A 20,320-nucleotide genomic window follows, 5' to 3' on the forward strand; every position below is an offset into this window, starting at 1 on the left:
TCTTAAAGATAAGTCCAAAAAAGTAGCAAGAATCTTTTGGTGTAGGTAAAAGTAAGTTAAATAAGGGTGATCATAGGTTAAGAAAAGTAAAGGTTATGGAGCGAATCTGAAACAGTACTCACTCCATTAGTGTCTCCTGGTGACCTCGATCCTCTCTATCACCTCTTCACTTTCTCTGATCAGACGAAGGTCATCGAGCTGCATCTCCAATTCACTAATGCAGTCCCTAAGGAGGTGTAGCTCAACACACCTGATACAGCTATGGCCTTCCAGAAGGCTGGGGGTCTCCCGGACTTCTCACATCTGGCACCCAGTACAGAACACTGGCCTCATCCTTCCTGTTCTTATTCTTCACAGGTAACCTACCTCAGCTTGACCCATTATCACCAAAGCCCCGTTGAGCCAAAGCCCTCCTACTCTGACTCCCTCTACACTGTTGCCCGCTCCTCCGGAGCCCACTTTATAAAGCTGTCTCCTTTTAAACTCTTCATGCTGGTCTAACTCGCTGACGTCCACGTGCTTGCACAGTCGTCTCTCGATCAAACCTTAAAAGGTTTGATCTTAGATTAAAAGGTCAACAGAATATTGTGGGCTGAACAGCTTATACTGTGTTGTTCTTTAACTGGAAAATAAAATAAGGTTAAGAAAACATATGGAAGTACCCCTAAAGAGGTACACTAAAAAATAAGCAAAAGGAGAATTTCCGAAATTAAAGAAGTAAGACGAACTGAAGAGTGAAAATTCATTTTTTTTTAAATGTTGGTTTTGGTTTAATGCCATATTGAGCGTTGTGTCAGAGCTTAAATATGTGACTCTCCTGTCACCTAGTGGCTGATGATTTTCCTACTCTCTTGATTTACCACATCCTGACTCATAGTTTGGAAAACTCAACTTCTACCCTCATTTTCCTGATGTTCTTATCTGTTGGTGCAGAGTGAAATGCCATCTGAAATTAACGTTTGTTTACCAATCCAACAGAAAAGCCTCCAACTTTTGACATTAAATTCGACCTTTGAACTTTTGAACCTTTGCCCCTCCGGATCATTGCACAACACCCAATCCAGCACAGCCAATCCCCTAGTGGGCTCAACAACAACCTGTTCTAAAAAGCCATCCCTTAGATATTCTACAGATTCTCTATCATGAGGTCCATTACTGTCCTGGTTTTCCCAATCCACTTTCATGTTTTGTATGACATTGATACTGAGAAAAGCCATCAAAGAAATGTTGATTCTTATTTTCTGTTTAAAATTAAACAATTTATATATGCAGCTAAATTCCCCTAAATTTGTCATTCAAAATTGATGTGACTGCATCAGACTGCTAAACGTGACATTCTGAGCTCTCTTCCAGAAGAAATAAAAAGAGAGAACAATTTAAAGATGTGTTCAAGTCCTCCTTGAAGTAAGGTGACATTTCTACTGACCCAGTATCATCCAGTAGCACTCAAATCCCCTGTAATAAAGTGCTACGAGAGATTGGTTTTGACTAGAATTATCTCCTGCCCAATCAAGAACTTTGACCCACTGCAATTGACATACCACAACAGGTCAACAGTGGAAGGAATCTTTGGACCACCAACACAACCACAAGACATACGCCAATCTTCTGTTTATCAATTACAAAATAGCATTCAACGACATCTTTCCTTCAGGATTAATAACCAAGCTTCAAAACCATGTGCAAGTCAACGGAGGAATAGGATGATAGTACAGATGAATGAGTATCTGAGGAGACAGTGCAGGGGACAGTGTCTCAGGTTTTTGGATCATTGGACCCTCTTCTGGGGCAGAGGTAACCTGTACATGAGGTGCACCTAATTTGGTGTTGTAACTAAACTGCAATTAACCTCCTGGCGAAGAGGTTTGCTAGTACTACTCAGGAGGGTTTAAACTAGTTTGGCAGGGGGATGGGAATCAGAACACTGGGTCAGAAAGTAGAGTGTTAAAGAAGAAGTTAGATGCTAGGGCCAGAGAGGAAATATAGGGAGTCTTTTTTGATTGGTTGCCGATGACTAATAGTGTTCCACAGGACTCATAGAACATAGAACTGGAAATCTACAGCACATTACAGGCCCTTCAGCCCAGAATGTATTGCCGACCATGTAAACTACTCTAGAAACTGCCTAGAATTTGTCTGCTGCATAGCCCTCTATTTTGCTAAGCTCCATGTATCTATCTAAGAGTCTCTTAAAAGACCCTTTTGTATCTGCCTCCACCACTATCACTGGCAGTGCATTCCACGCACTCACCACTCTGTGTGAAAAACTTACCCTCACATCCCCTCCGTACCTACTTCCAAGAAGCTTAAAACAATGCCCCCTCATGTTAGCCATTTCAGCCCTGGGAAAAAGCCTCTGACTATCCACACGATCAATGCCTCTCATCACCTTACCCACCTCTATCAGGTCACCTCTCATATTTGGTTGCTCCAAGGAGAAAATCCAAGTTCACTCAACCTATTTTCATAAGGCACTCTCCAGTCCAGGCAACATTCTTGAAAATCTCCTCTGCACTCTTTCTATAGTATCTACATCCTTCCTGTATTGAGCAACATACACAAAATGCTGGAGGAACTCAGCAGGCAAGGCAGCTTCTATAGAGAAAAGTACAGTTGAATTTCAGGGCACAACCCTTTGGCAGGACTGCCAAGGTCTTACGTAGCTGCATCATTACTTCACGGCTCTTGAACTCAATCCCACAGTTGATGAATGCCAACAGACCATACACCTTCTTAACAACACTGTCAGCCTGCACAGCAGCTTTAAGTCTTTCCTTTCATACTATATTCTCTCTTCAAAATTGAATTCCTAAAATGAATCACTTCACACTTATCTGGGTTGAACTCCATATGCCACTTCTCAGCCCAATTATGCATCCTATTTATGTCCTGCTCTAACCTCTGACAACACTCCAGATTATCCACAATGCCCCTAACCTTTGTGTCATCAGCAAACTTCTACTTCTTCATCCATGTCATTTATAAAAATCACAAAGAGTAGGGATTCCAGAACAGATCCCTTTGGAACAAAACTAGTCATGGAGAATGCAAACCATCTACAACCATCCATTTGTCTTACATACCTTCCAGAAAGATTATTTCATTACAAAAGTGCACTGAGATACTACAAGCTAAAACAATACTAAATGCAGGATAAGTGAAATGATGGAAATGATAATCAAAACCAAATAAATGGATTATTGATTAAATACAAGATTTGGATCTGTCCCCATAAAGGAGGATACCAATAACTTCTCGAATACTATCAGCCTTTGTTCTGGTTGCCTCATTACAGAAAGGAAGTGGAGTTTTTAGAGAGGGTGCAGAGGGTACTTACCAGAATGCTGCCTGTCTTATGAGGAAAGGATAAGCATGCTAGGGCTTTTCTCTTTGGAGCGAACGAGGATGTGAGACCATTTATTAGGGGTGTATAAAGTGAGAAGAATCATAATAAAGTGGACAGCCAGCAATTCTTTCCCAGGGCAAAAATGGGAGATATGAGAGGGGTGATGCTAGTGGCAGAAGCAATTGGAACATTTGAAAGACACTTAGCTAGACCATATGACCATGCAACACAGGAGCAGAACCGAGCCATTTGACCCATCATGTCTGCTCCACCATTTCATCATGACTGATCCATTTTCTCTCTCAGCCCCATTCTCCTGCATTCTCCTTGTATTCCTTTATGTTCTGACTAATCAAATATCCATCCCGCTCTGTCTTAAATATACCCAATGACTTGGCCTCCACAGCTGCCTGTGGCAACAAATTGCACAGATTCACCATTCTCTACCTTGAGAATTCCTCTTCATCTCCATCCTAAAAGGACACCCCTCTAAACTAAGGCTGTGTCCTCTGGTCTTAGATTCCTGCACCATTGGAAACATCCACTCTATCAAGGCCTTTTAATGTTCATTAGGTTTCAGTGAGGTCCTCTTATTCTTCTGAATTCCAGTGAGTACAGGTCCAGAGCCATCAAATATTCCAATCACAGAATCATTTTCGTGAACCTCCTTTAAACTCTCTGCAACGTCAGCACATCCTTTCTTTGGAATGGGATAAGCTGGAAAAGACGGCAGCAGAGGCTTTTGCAGACCTGGGAGAGTTCTTCCAGTTCATCAATGAAATAGCTCATTTTTCTATTCAAGGTGGCTGGGGTCCTGTTGGTGCCCGTGATCGACAACTGCAACTCAAACTACGGTTCTTCTTAGGTAGTGGAATCTCAGTCTCGGACTCGTCATGCAGACTGGCATTTGGTATCTTAAGGTGCACCCTGGAAAATGAGCGCCTCTGGGGTGCGACTCTATGCATGATTCAAGTCCTTGTTGATGTCACTGACAGAAATATGGAGATAGCAAGCGGTGTATGCTACTATCAAAAAAAAGCCCCTGAATTTGAGCCATCCCTTTCTATTTTGATGATAAGTGAGAGCCTGTCAGTCCTCGAGTCAGTGGCGGGGGTGGGGGGGGGGGGGGCACGGGACTGCTTGGAGAAGCGACGCAGCAGATTGCAACAGTGAAATGGCGAGCTGCTGGTCTCCCCCTCTCATTACAAGAGTGATATGTCCCTCTCACTAACAAGTGAGAGAGAGCCTGTCTCAGATGTCAAAGTGCTGGGATGGACTGTAGTTTTTAAAGCACTCTAGATCATGGTCTCTTTGAGGGTATGCTGTTGTTTGCATGGGGGGGCAGGGGGGAGGCATTTTTGCTGGAGCAAGTGGGAGGAGGGTTGATGATTTTGCTACTGCTTGTGCATGGGAGGGGGACGGAGGGTCTTTGAGGAACTGATGATCCTTTCATTCATTGTTTCCTTTCTGTTTCATTGAAGTCTGTAAAGAGAAGGAATTTCAGGTTGTTACACTGTGTACATTCTCTGATGTTAAGTTGAACCATTGGACTGGAACACGGAGCCCTGACTGGACTGGAGGATGGAGCCCCAACCGGACTGGACAACGGAGCCCTGAGTGGAATGGAATTCGGAGCCCTGACTGGACAGGAACTCGGAGCGCTGACTGGACTGGAACTCGGAGCACTGAGTGGACTGACACACAGAGCCCTGACTGGAATGGAACACAGAGCCCTGACTGGACTAGAACACAGAGCCCTGACTGGACTGGAACACAGAGCCATGACTGGACTGGAACACAGAACCCTGACTGGACTGGAACAAGGAGCCCTGACCGGAATGGAACATAGAGCCCTGACTGGACTGGAACACAGAGCCCTGACTGGACTGGAACTCAGAGACCTGACTGGAATGGAACAAAGAGCCCTGACTGGACTGGAATACAGAACCCTGACCGGACTGGAACATGGAGCCGTGACTGGACTGGAACACAGAGCCCTGACCGGAATGGAACACAGAGCCCTGACCGGACTGCATCTCAGAGACCTGACTGGACTGGAACACAGAGCCCTGACTGGATGGGAACACGGAGCCCTGACTTGACTGGAACTCAGAGCCCTGACTGGACTGGAACATGGAGCCGTGACTGGACTGGAACACAGACCCCTGACCGGAATGGAACTCAGAGCCCTGGCTGGACTGGAACACGGAGCCCTGGCTGGACTAGAACACAGATCCCTGACTGTACTGGAACACAGAGCCCTGACTGGACTGGAACACAGAGCCCTGACTGGACTGGAACACGGAGCCCTGACTGGACTAGAACACAGAGCCCTGACTGGACAAGAACACGGAGCCCTGACTGGACTAGAACACAGAGCCCTGACTGGACTGGAACACAGATCCCTGACTGGACTGGAACATGGAGCCCTGACTGGACTGGAACACTGAGCCCTGACTGGACTGGAACACAGAGCCCTGAGTGGACTGGAACACAGAGCCATGACTGGACTGGAACTCAGAGCTCTGACTGAACTGGAACTCAGAGCCCTGAGTGGACTGGAACATGGAGCCATGACTGGACTGGAACACAGAGCCCCGACTGGTCTGGAACTCAGAGCTCTGACTGGACTGGAACACAGAGCTCTGAGTGGACTGGAACACGGAGCCCTGACTGGGTTGGAATTCGGAGCCCTGACTGGGTTGAGTGGAATGGAACTCGGAGTCTGGAACTTTGAACACAGAGACAAAAACAACAAAGATAGACGATTCATATCTTGGCTCAGAGGTGCGGCAAACGGCCAGCAATCCTCAGCTAGATACGAAGAGGCAGAATTCCCAACTTGGAGTAGTGGCAAATTGCTGGATCTGCTCAGCTGGGAACGAGATGATTAAACCAGCCAACGACTGACAATACGAATCCTGACATGGAGAATCTCATGAAGACGGTTCCTTATTCTTAACAGCTCGGAAGACGGTCCCTTATTCATGGTGGCTCAGAACTTGAATTGGTCTTGGCACTTGCATAGCCACTCTATTGAGGGGACAAACCAGCAGTGAGGAGATGAAAGCCGGAGTTTATATGCTGCCGGTTCGAATGAGGACCAAGTGCCCTAATCAAGAATCCCAGTGGAACATGGGGAAAAGGAAATTAACTGAAATGAGTAGTTAATGGACTGGACCATGACAAAATGGACTCCCCTCTATTCTGAGTTTGTGCCCTTTTTTGAAACCTCTCTAATTTCAGCACATTCTTTCCAACATAAGGGGCACAAAAACAATTCATAATACTCCAAGTGTGGCCTTACCAGTGCTTTATAAAGCCTCAACATTACATCCTCACTTTTATATTCTAGTCCTCTTAAAATGAATGCTCAGATCACATTTACCTTCCTCACCACTGACTCAACTTGCAAGTTAACCTTTAGAGAATTCTACACATGGATTTCCAAGTCCCTTTGTACCTTCGATTTTTGAATTTTCTCTCCATTTAAAAAATAGTCTGCCCTTTTATTTCTTCTACCAACATACATGACCATACACTACTCGACACAGTATTCCATCTGCCATGTCCTTACCCATTCTCCTAATCTGTCTAAGACCTTCTGTAGCTTCTGTACTTTCTCAAAACAGCCTGCCCCACCATCTATCTTCATTGTCTGCAAACTTTGCCACAAAACAATCAATTCTATCATCCAAGTCATTGACATATAATGTCAAAAGAATCGCTTCCAACACAGATCCCTGTGGCACATAACTAGTCATATGCAGCCCAGCAGTAAGGGCTTCCTTTCTCCCCACACTGTGCCTCCTGTCAATCAGCCATGGCTTTATCCATGCTGGCACCTTTCCTGTAATAACATCGGCTCTTAACTTGTTGAGCCTCCTCATGTGCGGCACATTGTCAAAAGCTTGTGAAAATCCAGGTACACAACATCCACCGATTCTTCTTTGTCTATCTTGCTTGTTATTTCTTCAATGAATTCCAACTGATTTGTCAGGCAAGATTTTCCATTGAGGAATCCATGTTGACTATGGTTGAAAAATGTAAGGTTTTGTGGGAAGGAAGTTTTAGAATGATCTTGAGGTAGGTTAAAAGGATGGCAAAATATTGTGGGCTGAAGGCTCTGTACCGAGTTCTGTGTTCTATATTTAGGTCACAGGCTTAAAAAGGAGGACATTTCAGATCCACTCCCCCTTCCCAAATCTGCATTTCACCCTTCCTCTCATAGATCCACTTATCACCGACTAGTTCTTGCTCAACCGCTTCCCTCTACCCTTTCTACTGAGTATCTCCCATCTATCTTTCAGTCTTGATTAAAGTCTTTGACACAAAATGTTAACTGTCCGTTTCTCTGCCAACATTTGTGTGCTGCCAAAGATTTAGTGTCACACATTTATCTTTATCTTTATTTTTAATTGATTAATAAATCCAAATTGACAATCACACTTCTTTGATGATGGTTGGATTGGATGTCACAATATTTGATTTGTATATATATTAAATTTGTATTTAAATTAGTTAGAAATAAATTACTAAAACTTGGTCATGAATTACAGGAAGGATATTAATAAGGTTGAAAGAGTGCAGAGAAGGTTTACAAGGATGTTGCCAGGACTTGAGAAAGTTTGTTACAGAGAAAAGTTGAATAGGTTAGGACTTTATTCCCTGGAACGTAGAAGAATGAGGGGGGATTTGATAGAGGTATATAAAATTATGATGGGTATAGATAAAGTGAAATGCAAGCGGGCTTTTTCCACAGAGGCTAGGTGAGAAAAAAAAACAGAGGGCATGTGTTAAGGATGAAGGGGGAAAAGTTTAAAGGGAGCATTGGTGGGGGGCTTCTTCACACACAGAGTGGTGGGAGTGTGGAATGAGCTGCCAGATGAAGTGGTAAATGTGGGCTCACTTTTAACAATTAAGAAAAATCTTGGACAAGTATATGGATGAGAGGTGTATGGAGGGATATGGTCCAGGTGCAGGTCAGTGGGACGAGGCAGAAAAATGGTTCGGCACAGCCAAGAAGGGCCAAAAGGCCTGTTTCTGTGCTGTAATGTTCTATGGTTCTATGGTTCTAAGTCATCAGTAACACAAAATTGATCAATGGTTTTGTGACAGGTCTTAGAAAATTGCAGAGAGGGGTAACTTCCAAACTAAGTGCTCAGCTGCAGAAGGCCAATGTTTCTAGAGAAACTCCAAGCCATATTTTGAATCTTACCTGAACACAAAGTCACCCTGGTTTATTTCTGTTCCACATCTGCTGTTCGCTAAAATTCCAGCATTTCCAACAACGAAGCAGCGTTTATGTTTTTTAAATGGTACCGTCTAAACAAAATCGGTGACATTGAATTAAAATCTCTTACAATTCTATCATTTCTTCAATTTTGCAGAGAACAATTTTGTAGGTTTATAGGTCATAAGGCATAGAGTAGACAGTATCTTTTTCTCAGAGTTAAATTCTCTAATACTAGAAGGCAAGCATGTAAGGTGAGAGGAGGGCAGGTTCAAAGGAGATGTGAGGGGCAGGTTTTCTACACAGAGTGGTGGGTGTCTGCAAAATGCTGCCTGGGATGGTGGTAGAGGTGGATGCATTAGGGACTTCTAAGAGACATTTAGATAGACACATGGATATGAGGGAAATGTAAGGATATGGACATTTTGTTGGCAGAACGGATTAGTTTAGTTGGCCATTTGATTACTAATTCAATCGGTTTGGCACAACATTGTGGGTCAAAGGGTGACTGCACTGTAATGTTTCATGCCCTTTATTCTATTAACTGTACATATATAATCAACATCATAATATTATTTTATAGCATATTTAAGAGAGGAAATACCTAGGGAGGGGCTGTATTAAAATGTCTATCTTAATAATGTTTCAAAACTTATTTCAAAACAAGAAAGTTTCATGAATATTGCACTTGTAAGAAGTATTTTGGAATTATTATTTCCTAATCTTCAAAATAATGAGATCAGAGTTGCAGTAGTGAAGCAATGCTAACAATTGAAAAGTGTTGACTTACAATAAAAAACTGTTGATTTTAGTAACCTAAGCTTTTAAAGTGTAATCCATAATATTTGCATGTCACTGTGATGGCAAAATTCCAAGGGTAACTATTCAGTACATTGTGCAACTGTGCACATTCCTGTACCTACCTGCTGTGACAGGGAGGAAGTGCTTTGTTGGGAGCTGCAGAATCTGAAGCTATAACTCAGTTTATGGCATACATTTTATTCACTTTCTAGCTGTAGTTATCTATCAATATTATTCCCTATATTTCATATTACCAACCACTCCTTTGGTTATTTCATTTGTTACGGATTCAGCAACAATAAATATATGAGTGAGGCAGGGGTTTTTATAACAAATAAAACATTTATTAAACACTGAAAAACAAACCCCTAAAAGTAGACAAACCACTCACGTAACCAGAATTCAGCTGCTGTGCAGCAGCTTAAACAGTTCTTAAAGTGATGTTGCAAAAACAGTTCTTCAAAGTAGTATTGCAAAAGTTCAAAATGCTTACAGTCTATTTAAGGGAGAGACTTTTTTAAGATGATTTAAATTCTCTTTCATGTCGTCCTGCTGCAATTCCCAGTCGAACTATACTTTTCCCATGGAGAATTCACGAAGATGAAATGAAACGGCTTAAAGGCACTGACCTTTCCTTTACAAAACTGTACTCAGTCCTTTCTGCTATTTCACAGGGATTAACATGAGCACAGTCAACGAATTCCTTCAGAATGAGGATCAAACAAGGTTGAACCTGTTTCACCGTCGAAATCGATTCTCCTCGATCCTTTAACTCCCGAACTCCGATCTTCACTCTCCACTGATTCTCAACTAGCAGTGTTGTAAAGAAACTGCTGGCAATGACCTTTTAAACTTTAGGCATTAAATAAAACTCCATCTTTCAACTAAACTGCATCATAACATTAAATCACGCAGTGGCATGAAGTCAACATGGCAAATCCAGCCACGAACTGCCCCTCCTCACAGCGAGGGGTCCTCCATTTATACCCTGTAAAAAAAACCTGTCACATGACCTCTACTGGCGGGAAAATGACGTCTCTCCACCATCACAAGACCATTACCTCAAGTCCAGTATAGCTTCAACACCTGTCACGTGTCACGGGTACATAACACATTATATTGAATTATATGGTTTTTATAGGGTGTAACATAGAAACATAGAAAATAGGTGCAGGAGTAGGCCATTCGGCCCTTCGAGCCTGCACCGCCATTCAGTATGATCATGGCTGATCATCCAACTCAAAAACCTGTACCTGCTTTCTCTCCATACCCCCTGATCCCTTTAGTCACAAGGGCCATAACTAACTTCCTCTTAAATATAGCCAATGAACTGGACTCAACTGTTTTCTGTGGCAGAGAATTCCACAGATTCACCACTCTCTGTGTGAAGAAGTTTTTCCTCATCTCGGTCCTAAAAGGCTTCCCCTTTATCCTTAAACTGTGACCCCTCGTTCTGGACTTCCCCAACATCGGAAACAATCTTCCTGCATCTAGCCTGTCCAATCCCTTTAGAATTTTATACGTTTCAATAAGATCCCCCCTCAATCTTCTAAATTCCAGTGAGTATAAGCCTAGTCGATCCAATCTTTCTTCATATGAAAGTACTGCCATCCCAGGAATCAATCTGGTGAACCTTCTCTGTACTCCCTCTATGGCAAGAATGTCTTACCTCAGATAAGGGGACCAAAACTGCACTCAATACTCTAGGTGTGGTCTCACCAAGGCCTTGTACAACTGCAGTAGAACCTCTCTGCTCCTGTACTCAAATCCTTTTGCTATGAATGCCAACATACCATTTGCCTTTTTCACAGCCTGCTGTACCTGCACGCCCACCTCCAATGACTGGTGTACAATGACATCAAGGTCTCGTTGCACCATCCCTTTTCCTAATCGGCCACCGTTCAGATAATAATCTGTTTTCCTGTTCTTGCAACCAAAGTGGATAACCTCACATTTATCCACATTAAATTGCATCTGCCATGAATTTGCACACTTACCTAACCTATCCAAGTCACTCTGCATCCTCTTAGCATCCTCCTCAGCTTTGTGTCATCTGCAAACTTGGAGATGCTGCATTTAATTCCCTCATCTAAATCATTAATATATATTGTAAGCAACTGAGGTCCCAGCACTGAGTCTTGCGGTACCCCACTAGCCACTGCCTGCCATTCTGAAAAGGTCTCGTTTACTCCCACTCTTTGCTTCCTGTCTGCCAACCAATTCTCTATGCACGTCAATACCATACCCCCAATACCGTGTGCTTTAAGTTTGCAGACTAATCTCCTGTGTGGGACCTTGTCAAAAGCCTTTTGAAAATCTAAAAATACCACATCCACTGGCTCTTCCCTATCCACTCTACTAGTTACATCTTCAAAACATTCTATAAGATTCGTCAGACATGATTTTCCTTTCACAAATCCATGCTGACTTTGTCCAATGATTTCACCTCTTTCCGAATGTGCTGTTATCACATCTTTGATAACCGACTCTAGCAATTTCCCCACCACCAATGTCAGACTAACCGGTCTATAATTCTCCGGTTTCTCTCTCCCTCCTTTTTTAAAAAGTGGGGTTACATTAGCCACCCTCCAATCCTCAGGAACTGATCCAGAATCTAGGGTTTTTTGAAAAATTATCACTAATGCATCCACTATTTCTTGGGATACTTCCTTAAGCACTCTGGGATGCAGACCATCTGGCCCTGGGGATTTATCTGCCTTTAATCCCTTCAATTTACCTAACACCACTTCCCTACTAACATGCATTTCCCTCAGTTCCTCCATCTCACTAGACCATTGGTCCTCTACTATTTCCGGAAGATTTTTTACATCCTCCTTAGTGAAGACAGAACCAAAGTAGTTATTGAATTGGTCTGCCATGTCCTTGTTCCCTACGATCAATTCACCTGTTTCTGACTGTACGGGACCTACATTTGTCTTGGCTAATCTTTTTCTTTTCACATATCTGTAAAAGCTTTTACAGTCAGTTTTTATGTTTTCTGCCAGCTTTATCGCATAATCTTTTTTCCCTTTCCTAATTAAGCCCTTTGTCCTCCTCTGCTGGTCTCTGAATTTCTCCCAGTCCTCAGGTGTGCTGCCTTTTCTGGCTAATTTATATGTTTCTTCTTTGGACTTGATACTATCCCTAATTTCCCTTGTCAGCCACGGGTGCACTACCTTCCCTGGTTTAGTCTGTTGCCAAACTGGGATGAACAATTGTTGTAGTTCATCCATGCGATCTTTAAATGCTTGCCATTGTATATCCACCGTCAACCCTTGAAGTATCATTTGCCAGTCTATCTTAGCTAATTCACATCTCATACCTTCAAAGTTACCCTTCTTTAAGTTCAGAACCTTTGCTTCTGAATTAACTATGTCACTCCATCTTAATGAAGAATTCCAGCATATTATGGTCACTCTTACCCAAGGGGCCTCGCACGACAAGATTGCTAACTAACCCTTCCTCATTGCTCAATACCCAATCTAGATTGGCCTGCTCTCTAGTTGGTTCCTCGACATGTTGGTTCAGGAAACCATCATCCCGCATACGTTCCAAGAAATCCTCTTCCTCAGCACCCTTATCAATTTGGTTCCAAATCTATATGTAGATTGAAGTCACCCATAATAACTACTGTTCCTTTATTGAACGCATTTCTAATTTCCTGTTTAATGCCATCCCCAACCTCACTACTACTGTTAGGTAGCCTGTCCACAACTCCCACCAGCGTTTTCTGCCCCTTAGTGTTATGCAGCTCTACCCATATCGATTTCACATCCTCCAGGCTAATGTCCTTCCTTTCTATTGCGTTAATCTCCTCTCTAACCAGCAATGCTACCCCACCTCCTTTTCTTTCCTGTCTATCCCTCCTGAATATTGAATATCCCTGGATGTTGAGCTCCCATCCTTGGTCACCCTGGAGCCATGTCTCTGTGATCCCAACTATATCATATTCATTAATAACTATCTGCTCATTCAATTCATCCACCTTGTTACAAATGCTCCTCGCATTGACACACAAAGCCTTGTTTTTACAACACTCTTAGCCCTTATACAATTATGTTGAAAAGTGGCCCTTTTTGCTTTTTGCCCTGGATTTGCCTCCCTGCCACTTTTACTTTTCACCTTACTACTTTTTTACTTTTTACTTTTTACATACTGTAAGTCAGCCATGATTTCAACATTATCCTAACGGATTGTGCCAATGTGGACCTATGTTTAGGATTAGATTCAGAATTGTTCTTCACAAACCCCAAAGCAGAGAAAAGTTGCCAATATTATTGGACCTTTCCTATCCCAGCAACACTCCCTCTTTTCATGCTTTGTTTCTCTTCTTTTGTTCTGCAGTCGCTGACTGTTTAGCCATCGGCAAACTTCTTACTCCTATGAAAGATTGGATGGTTTTCAGCATACCACCATATATTTTGATAACTTCACTTTGAGTACTGTGGGTTCTTCCAGCATGGTTGAGACAAGGGAAGGATTATGTTAAAATACCAGGTGTGTGCACCATCTCATTTCTCATGACAAAGTGTTTCATTGCTTCATGTAATAATTGAAGCATTCTTGTCTCCCAGTGACCGCTATTTGATTTGCAGAACAATCTGCTATAAAATTAAACCATTATGGCTGCTACTAGGATTCCATAAAATGACCTGTGTATTGCCTAGTGTGTTACATCACATAGATGTTTTGATCTACATACTAGATAGTGTTGATCTGCAACGCCTGTTACTTGATTTCTTACCTGACACAGTCTATGGTGCTCTGCAGTCCTAGCAAAACCACACAGCCTCTCTCCCTGAATTCAAGTACATTTATATATCATGAGAGAATAATCTTTGTTACCCAATGACCATTCATTGACCTTTGAAAGGAACCTCAAATAAAAACTATGAATAGCCAGTGACTGCCTGGAAACATCACCTTGTTACCACAGTCACCTTGTGCGGCTACTAACTCTTTGGGCTAAATATCCTCTTTCCAGTTGTGCACTATCACTGTGATTGTTTTGGAACAAGCTGCATGGTCTGATGGAACTGGTAGAGGACACTCTGTCAATGGTTGTCTGCATGACAATTCAACAATTATACTGTGGAAATTTATCAAGCTAACCAAAGAATTGTCTCCATACACTTAATGTTCTTAATCAAAGGGGATAAAGAAAGAAAAAGAAACTGGACATTTGGTTCAGATTCAGATTAGCTTTCTCTTGAGATATTTAGTATAAGTTAAAAAATATATTTCAATATGATTTTAGAAAGACCGATTATTTCCCCCATCTCCTTCTTTAGTCTGCCTTGAATTATTTCAATATTATTCCTTACAACTCATTTAATTTCTGATCACTCAACTATTGTCCCCACTCTTGACATTTGTTTTCTACCCTCTCCTTTGCAGAAGAAGATAAAAAAGATGAAAAGCACATAGCATCCGGCCCCTGGACAGCTTGTACTCTGCGGTTGCAGAATTATTCAACAATGTCCTATTATGACAAGGATGGACTCTTGACCTGACAGCCTCCTTTTTATGGGTTGCCAGTAGCTTATCGTTTGCCAGTACTGCATTTTCTCAGCTTGTAACACTAGTTATTTTATTTTACTTAGAGGTACAGCTTGGAACAGGACATTCTGACCCAATGGGCTGCACCACCCTTTAATCTGCATTCTATCATTGCACTGTCTCAGGGCTCTGATGTGATGAAAGGGTCTATAAAGATAACAGACACCATCCAGAAGTTTGTCAATGACACAACTATCATTGGCAGAATTTCAGATGATGATGAGTCATACAGGAGCGAGATAGATCAGCTGGTTGAATGGTGTCGCAACAACAACCTCGCACTCAAAGTCCATTAGACTGTAGATTTCAGGAATGTGGAAGTTGAGGGAACACACAGCCATCCTTACCGAGGGATCAGCAGTGAAAAGGATGAGCAGTTTCAAGTTCCTGGGTGTCAACATCACTGAAGATCTGTCATGGGCCCAGCATATTGATAAAATTACAAAGAAGGCATGACAGCAGCTCTAGTCCATTAGGAGGTTGAGATGTCACCAAAGACGTGTAAGTTTCTGCAGGGGTACCATGGAGGGCTTTCTAACTGGCTACATTACCATCCAGAATAGAGGAGCCACTGCACAGGATTCAAGAAAGGAGCAGAAAGTTGTAATCTCAGCCAGCTCTGTTATGGGTATCAGCCCACTATATCTGTATTTTAGGTTTTCAGTATCTGCAGCTGCTTTTCATTTAATTTTCATTCTGAATGATTATGTTACATATTCCCATTGTTCCCATGCTCATGGATATGTGCCAGCATCCAGGACAGCTTCAAAAGACAACATCCATCATTAAGGACCCATCACCCAGGACAGGTCCTCTTCTCATCGCTACCATTCAGGAGTAGTCTGAAGACACATACTTAATGCTTCAGGATCACCCTCTTCCCCTCTGCCATCAGATTTTGGAATGGACCATGAACCTATGAACACTACCTCACTTTTTTTGTTCTCTATTTGCACTACTTACTGAATGTAATTATTAAATATATGTTTCCTTTTGTAATTTATATATCTTAATATTATGTATTACAATGTACTACTGTGACATGACCACAAATTTCACGATATATACCAGTGATATTCAACCTGATTCGGATTCTGGTTCTGGACATGAAACAAGGCTTTTCACTATCATTGATCCACGTGACAATAATAAACCGATTTATCAGTCCCCCACATTAATTGATTTTCTCATCAGCTGCTATACAGACTTAATGATCCCACATCAAATGGCCTAAAGTAGCCCATGCTACTCAGAGGCGGGGGGATGGGGTGGTGGGGAATAAGCAAATTTAGCAGGGGAATTGGAAGAACTGCAGCCACTGCAGCAGGTGAGGAGACAAGTGTAGAGAATAAATGAAGCCAGTTCAATGGGCAGAGATGACAGAGGCAGGGCTGGGAGAGGACGAGCCGGCTCACCAGGGAAATCAGGTGAGCTGGCAGCATGGATCGTAATCAGACTGTTAGTCATTGGGAGAGATTTGATACGCAGGACCTCTTTTCCCTGGAGTGAAGGAGACAGATGAGTGAACTGATACAGGTAAAAATAAAAGCCCTTGATAGAAAGTTTTCCCCATGGCAGTTGCATCAAAAAGAAAAGAGTATATATTTAAGGTTAGAGTAAAGATGATGGATTCTTCGGAAAGATATTCTTTTATTTACTTATTTACTTACAGAGTAGGTGATGTCATCAGATACAATCACTATGTTCACATATGATGAGTGAATGCAGAGATTACCTTATTTCTCCAGAGTTCTGAAGAATGAGAGAACAAAAATATTCTTACAAGGTTTGAACGACTGGATACAGGGAGGACATTTTCACTGGCCGAGGAATCAAGGATTAGACTTTGAGAAGAAGAATGGGCCATTTACAACTAAGATGAGGAGAAACTTCTTCACTTGTTGATTGTTTGCCATTATCTGCCCCAGAGGACTATGGAGTCTTGGTAATCAACATTACTCAAAAAAAATAGATTCCTGGATGTGAATGGATATATTTAAGGCAAGGTTTGATAGATTCTTGATTGTTCAAGGTATGAAGGGACATGGGGAGAAGGCAGGAGATTGGGGTTGAGAGGGAAAATGGATGGTGATGATGAAAGTATGGAGCAGGCTAATACTGCTCCTATATCAGATGGTCTTGTGGTCTTATGCTCAAACCTATCCAGATCATGATGCAAGTAATCCCTAAACAACCTCCACATTTCTATTGTCCATTCACTTGATTGCATCCATTTCGAATTTACACTCCCATGTTTCTGCCTAATAGCATCGTAATTCATTGTCCCTGCATTTAAATACTTCCTCATACCATCTGCTCCTATCTCATTTCGAAGGTTATTGTAAAGGTCAAGAAGTTGTTTTCACTGTTTCCGAATTGCTCACCAGCTGAGAGATCTGTCACCCGATGAGGTTCATTGCTTGGTGCCAGATCCAGTTTGGCCTTTCTTTTAATTGGTCTGCTACTTTCTTTGTTGGGAATCCTTCCTGGACACACTGAACAAATTCTGCCCATCCAATCCTTTTACACTGAAGAGACGCCAAGGAATAGTAGGAATTTGAACTCAGGATCAATAAAAAAAAAATCAATTGTTTTTGTTCCCTCACACATCTGTCTGCTGATCTGAACTTCATTGTATCTGTTGTGAATGTTATTTTTCAATAACTGCATGGGTTTAGCTTTATTGATAAGCTCTTCCTTTGTGCATTTTAAACTGACCTGCTATCCCATTCAGCCTGTTTCAGAAGTTTTTTTTGCACTTAATTTTTGTGTTTAGACCATTTAATTATATGTACCCAAAAGGATAATGACATGTCCAGCAGCTTATTCTGTTCTCTACTTGAACTGGCACCATTATAAACTTATATAAATGGTTCCTTAAACTCTTATCCTTTAAGATGCTGGAAATATTAACATTCAAAGTAAGTATTATCAGAGTACATACATATCATCACATACAACCCTGACACTCATTCTCCTGCAGGCATAGTCAGCAAATCTATAGAACAGTAACTATAACAGGTTCAATGAAAGATCAACAAGAGTGTAGAAGACAACCAAATGCAAATACAAATATTTAAAAATTGCAATAATTAATGGGTACATGAAATACCAAGATTGAGTTCTTATGTGAGATTATTGGTTGTGGGAACATCTCAATAGATGGGCAAGTGTGTGTAGTTATACTGTTACATACCCCATAACTGGGTGTCTGACCAGCAAAGACAGAAGAATCCTTTGGAGTCTTGCGGTACTGTATTCAAAAGTGTTTATTAGTAAAATAAGCAAAACAATACCAATAATGCAAATATACATATAACACAGGTTAGCAAAAATAAACCTATAAGTGTAGGAATAATAATAAGCAATAATAAACAAGCTCTATCGCTGTCTAGGGGTAAATGAATTGTCATAGAAAAGTATAAGATTCAGTTCAGTTCATGCGTGCTGAGGTAGTTATGGTTGTTGTGTTGTAATCGTTGGAGAGAGGGAGAGAGCGAGTGAGATTAACAGCAATAGCTGTGGCAGGCAAACCTTTTACTCCTTTCTTAATCCGTCGTGTCATTGTGGCCATTCAGGTATGACCCCTCCGTCATTCAGCTAGACTGTTCTTCTGTGGTGGACTCATCACTCTGGCATGAGTGGACACACACAGAAGTCCCCACCAGCCCTGCTGTATCACTGTGAATTTAACTGATCGATCGCCTGGTTTGGTCTCCGATGCCCCCACCTTTCCTGTGGGTTTCCAACACTCAATCAGTGTCCACTGGTGTGTCTGAAGGGTGTCTCTCCAGACTTGTCTTTTATCCCTGCTCACGGGGTCTCAGCTATCCATCAACTCTGAATGACTGTGTCTATCAAATCAGGCCACTTCTGCTGTCTCCTGAGGAATGTTAAAGGTAAATAATCCTTGTAGAAGTCATAATACAGAAAATCAACAGTCTCCCTCCCCTCTTTTATCTGTAGCAGATGTTCTTGCATATTTTCCATCTCTCTCTCTCTCTCTCATGAGCAGCATAGCAACAGTAATGGTTCATGATTCTCAGGGAGCGGGGGATGGGTGTTTATCACTCATAACAATACCATTTTGTTAAACCTGGTGGTTGATGGATAGTAACTGTTCGTGAACCTGGTGGTGTGAGCTCTGAGGCTCTTGCACCTTTTCCCTGATGGCAGCAGCGAGAAAAGAACATGAACTGGGTGCTGAGGATCTCTGATGATGGATGCTGCTTTCCTACAACAGCATTTCATGTAGATATACTCAAAATTTGGGAGGGCTTTACCCATGACATTCTGGACCTTTGATAAGATTTTTTGTTCAAAGGCATTGGTGTTTCCATACCAGGCCATAGTACAGGATGACACATGATTAATAAAACTGGAAGTTATTGGAATCACTCAACAGATTAGGCATCATCTGTGGACAGAGAACCAGAGATGGCTTATTAGGTTCAAGGTCATTGGAATTGAGGAATATAGGAAGATGGTTTTGAAATGAAGGAATTGTTGCCTCCAGTAAGTATTTGGCTTTCATCTTCCCATTGCACCTGCCTTCACCTTTTCTGACAGTAACAATACTTCATTCCACCAATTAAATTTTTAATATTCTCTCCTTGTTATTCTGTACACACCAGCCCATATCTTCAATTCTGTATCTACCTCTGAAATACCTAGTGTGTTCCATTCTCCTATTCACTTGTACTATTTGCTCTTCAAACACAAGCCCGCCACTTCTAGCTCCACTTCTTTTACTTTTTTTTTGAAACTTTTGTTGCCTTACAAATAAATCTGGATATTCTCTTGTCATCATGTTGCCTTTCATTTATGAGCACTTTGGTTGGTTCCATTCTTTTCTCTGGATCAGGAGACTGCAGCTTTAAGAACACATCATGGTAGGTGAGACCAGGAAAGTTAGATACCTGTCTGCTTCCTAATACCAACCCAATGTTGGATTCAATTTACCACTTGCCTTGGGAACCTTGAGTCACAAGCTCCTATACCAATCTCCAATCTCCCATGTGGAACCTTTTCGACGGCTTGCTAGAGTCAGGACTTGGGGCAAGAGGGAGCAATTTCCAAAAGAGATGAGTATCAAGCCTTTCTGTTTAGTTTCAGTTTGTAGACGTGCTTTCCTACTTCTGACGTCTTGAATGCACAGGAGGGAATCTAATACAGATCTGAAGCTGCTCATTTCAAAATAAAAGGTAAATGTGCTTGACCACATAGAAAAGAACATAAATCATTTATTTGAAAGGCAGAACACTCCCTGCCTGACCTTTGTGTGTCACTACTAGATACCTTGCTATCATGTTTAACATAAGTCTTCTTTGGGGAGGAGCAACACAACTTCTGAGACAGGTTTCAAGGAGGTCCTTGCAGAA

The 20,320-nt window shown here is 41.9% G+C and overlaps 1 protein-coding gene across 1 annotated transcript in view; it reads right to left on the reverse strand.

Moving 5' to 3' along the window:
* LOC132395141 (alpha-2,8-sialyltransferase 8F-like) overlaps positions 1-20,320 on the reverse strand; it is a 150,385-nt gene that overhangs the window by 319 nt on the left and 129,746 nt on the right. The window contains exon 9 of the mRNA XM_059971441.1: positions 418-545. Within this exon, the coding sequence (XP_059827424.1) occupies positions 418-545 (128 nt within the window). The remainder of the gene's footprint in view (positions 1-417; positions 546-20,320) is intronic.

Source organism: Hypanus sabinus, chromosome 6, assembly GCF_030144855.1.
Source record: "Hypanus sabinus isolate sHypSab1 chromosome 6, sHypSab1.hap1, whole genome shotgun sequence".
Classification (NCBI taxonomy): Eukaryota; Metazoa; Chordata; class Chondrichthyes; order Myliobatiformes; family Dasyatidae; genus Hypanus; species Hypanus sabinus.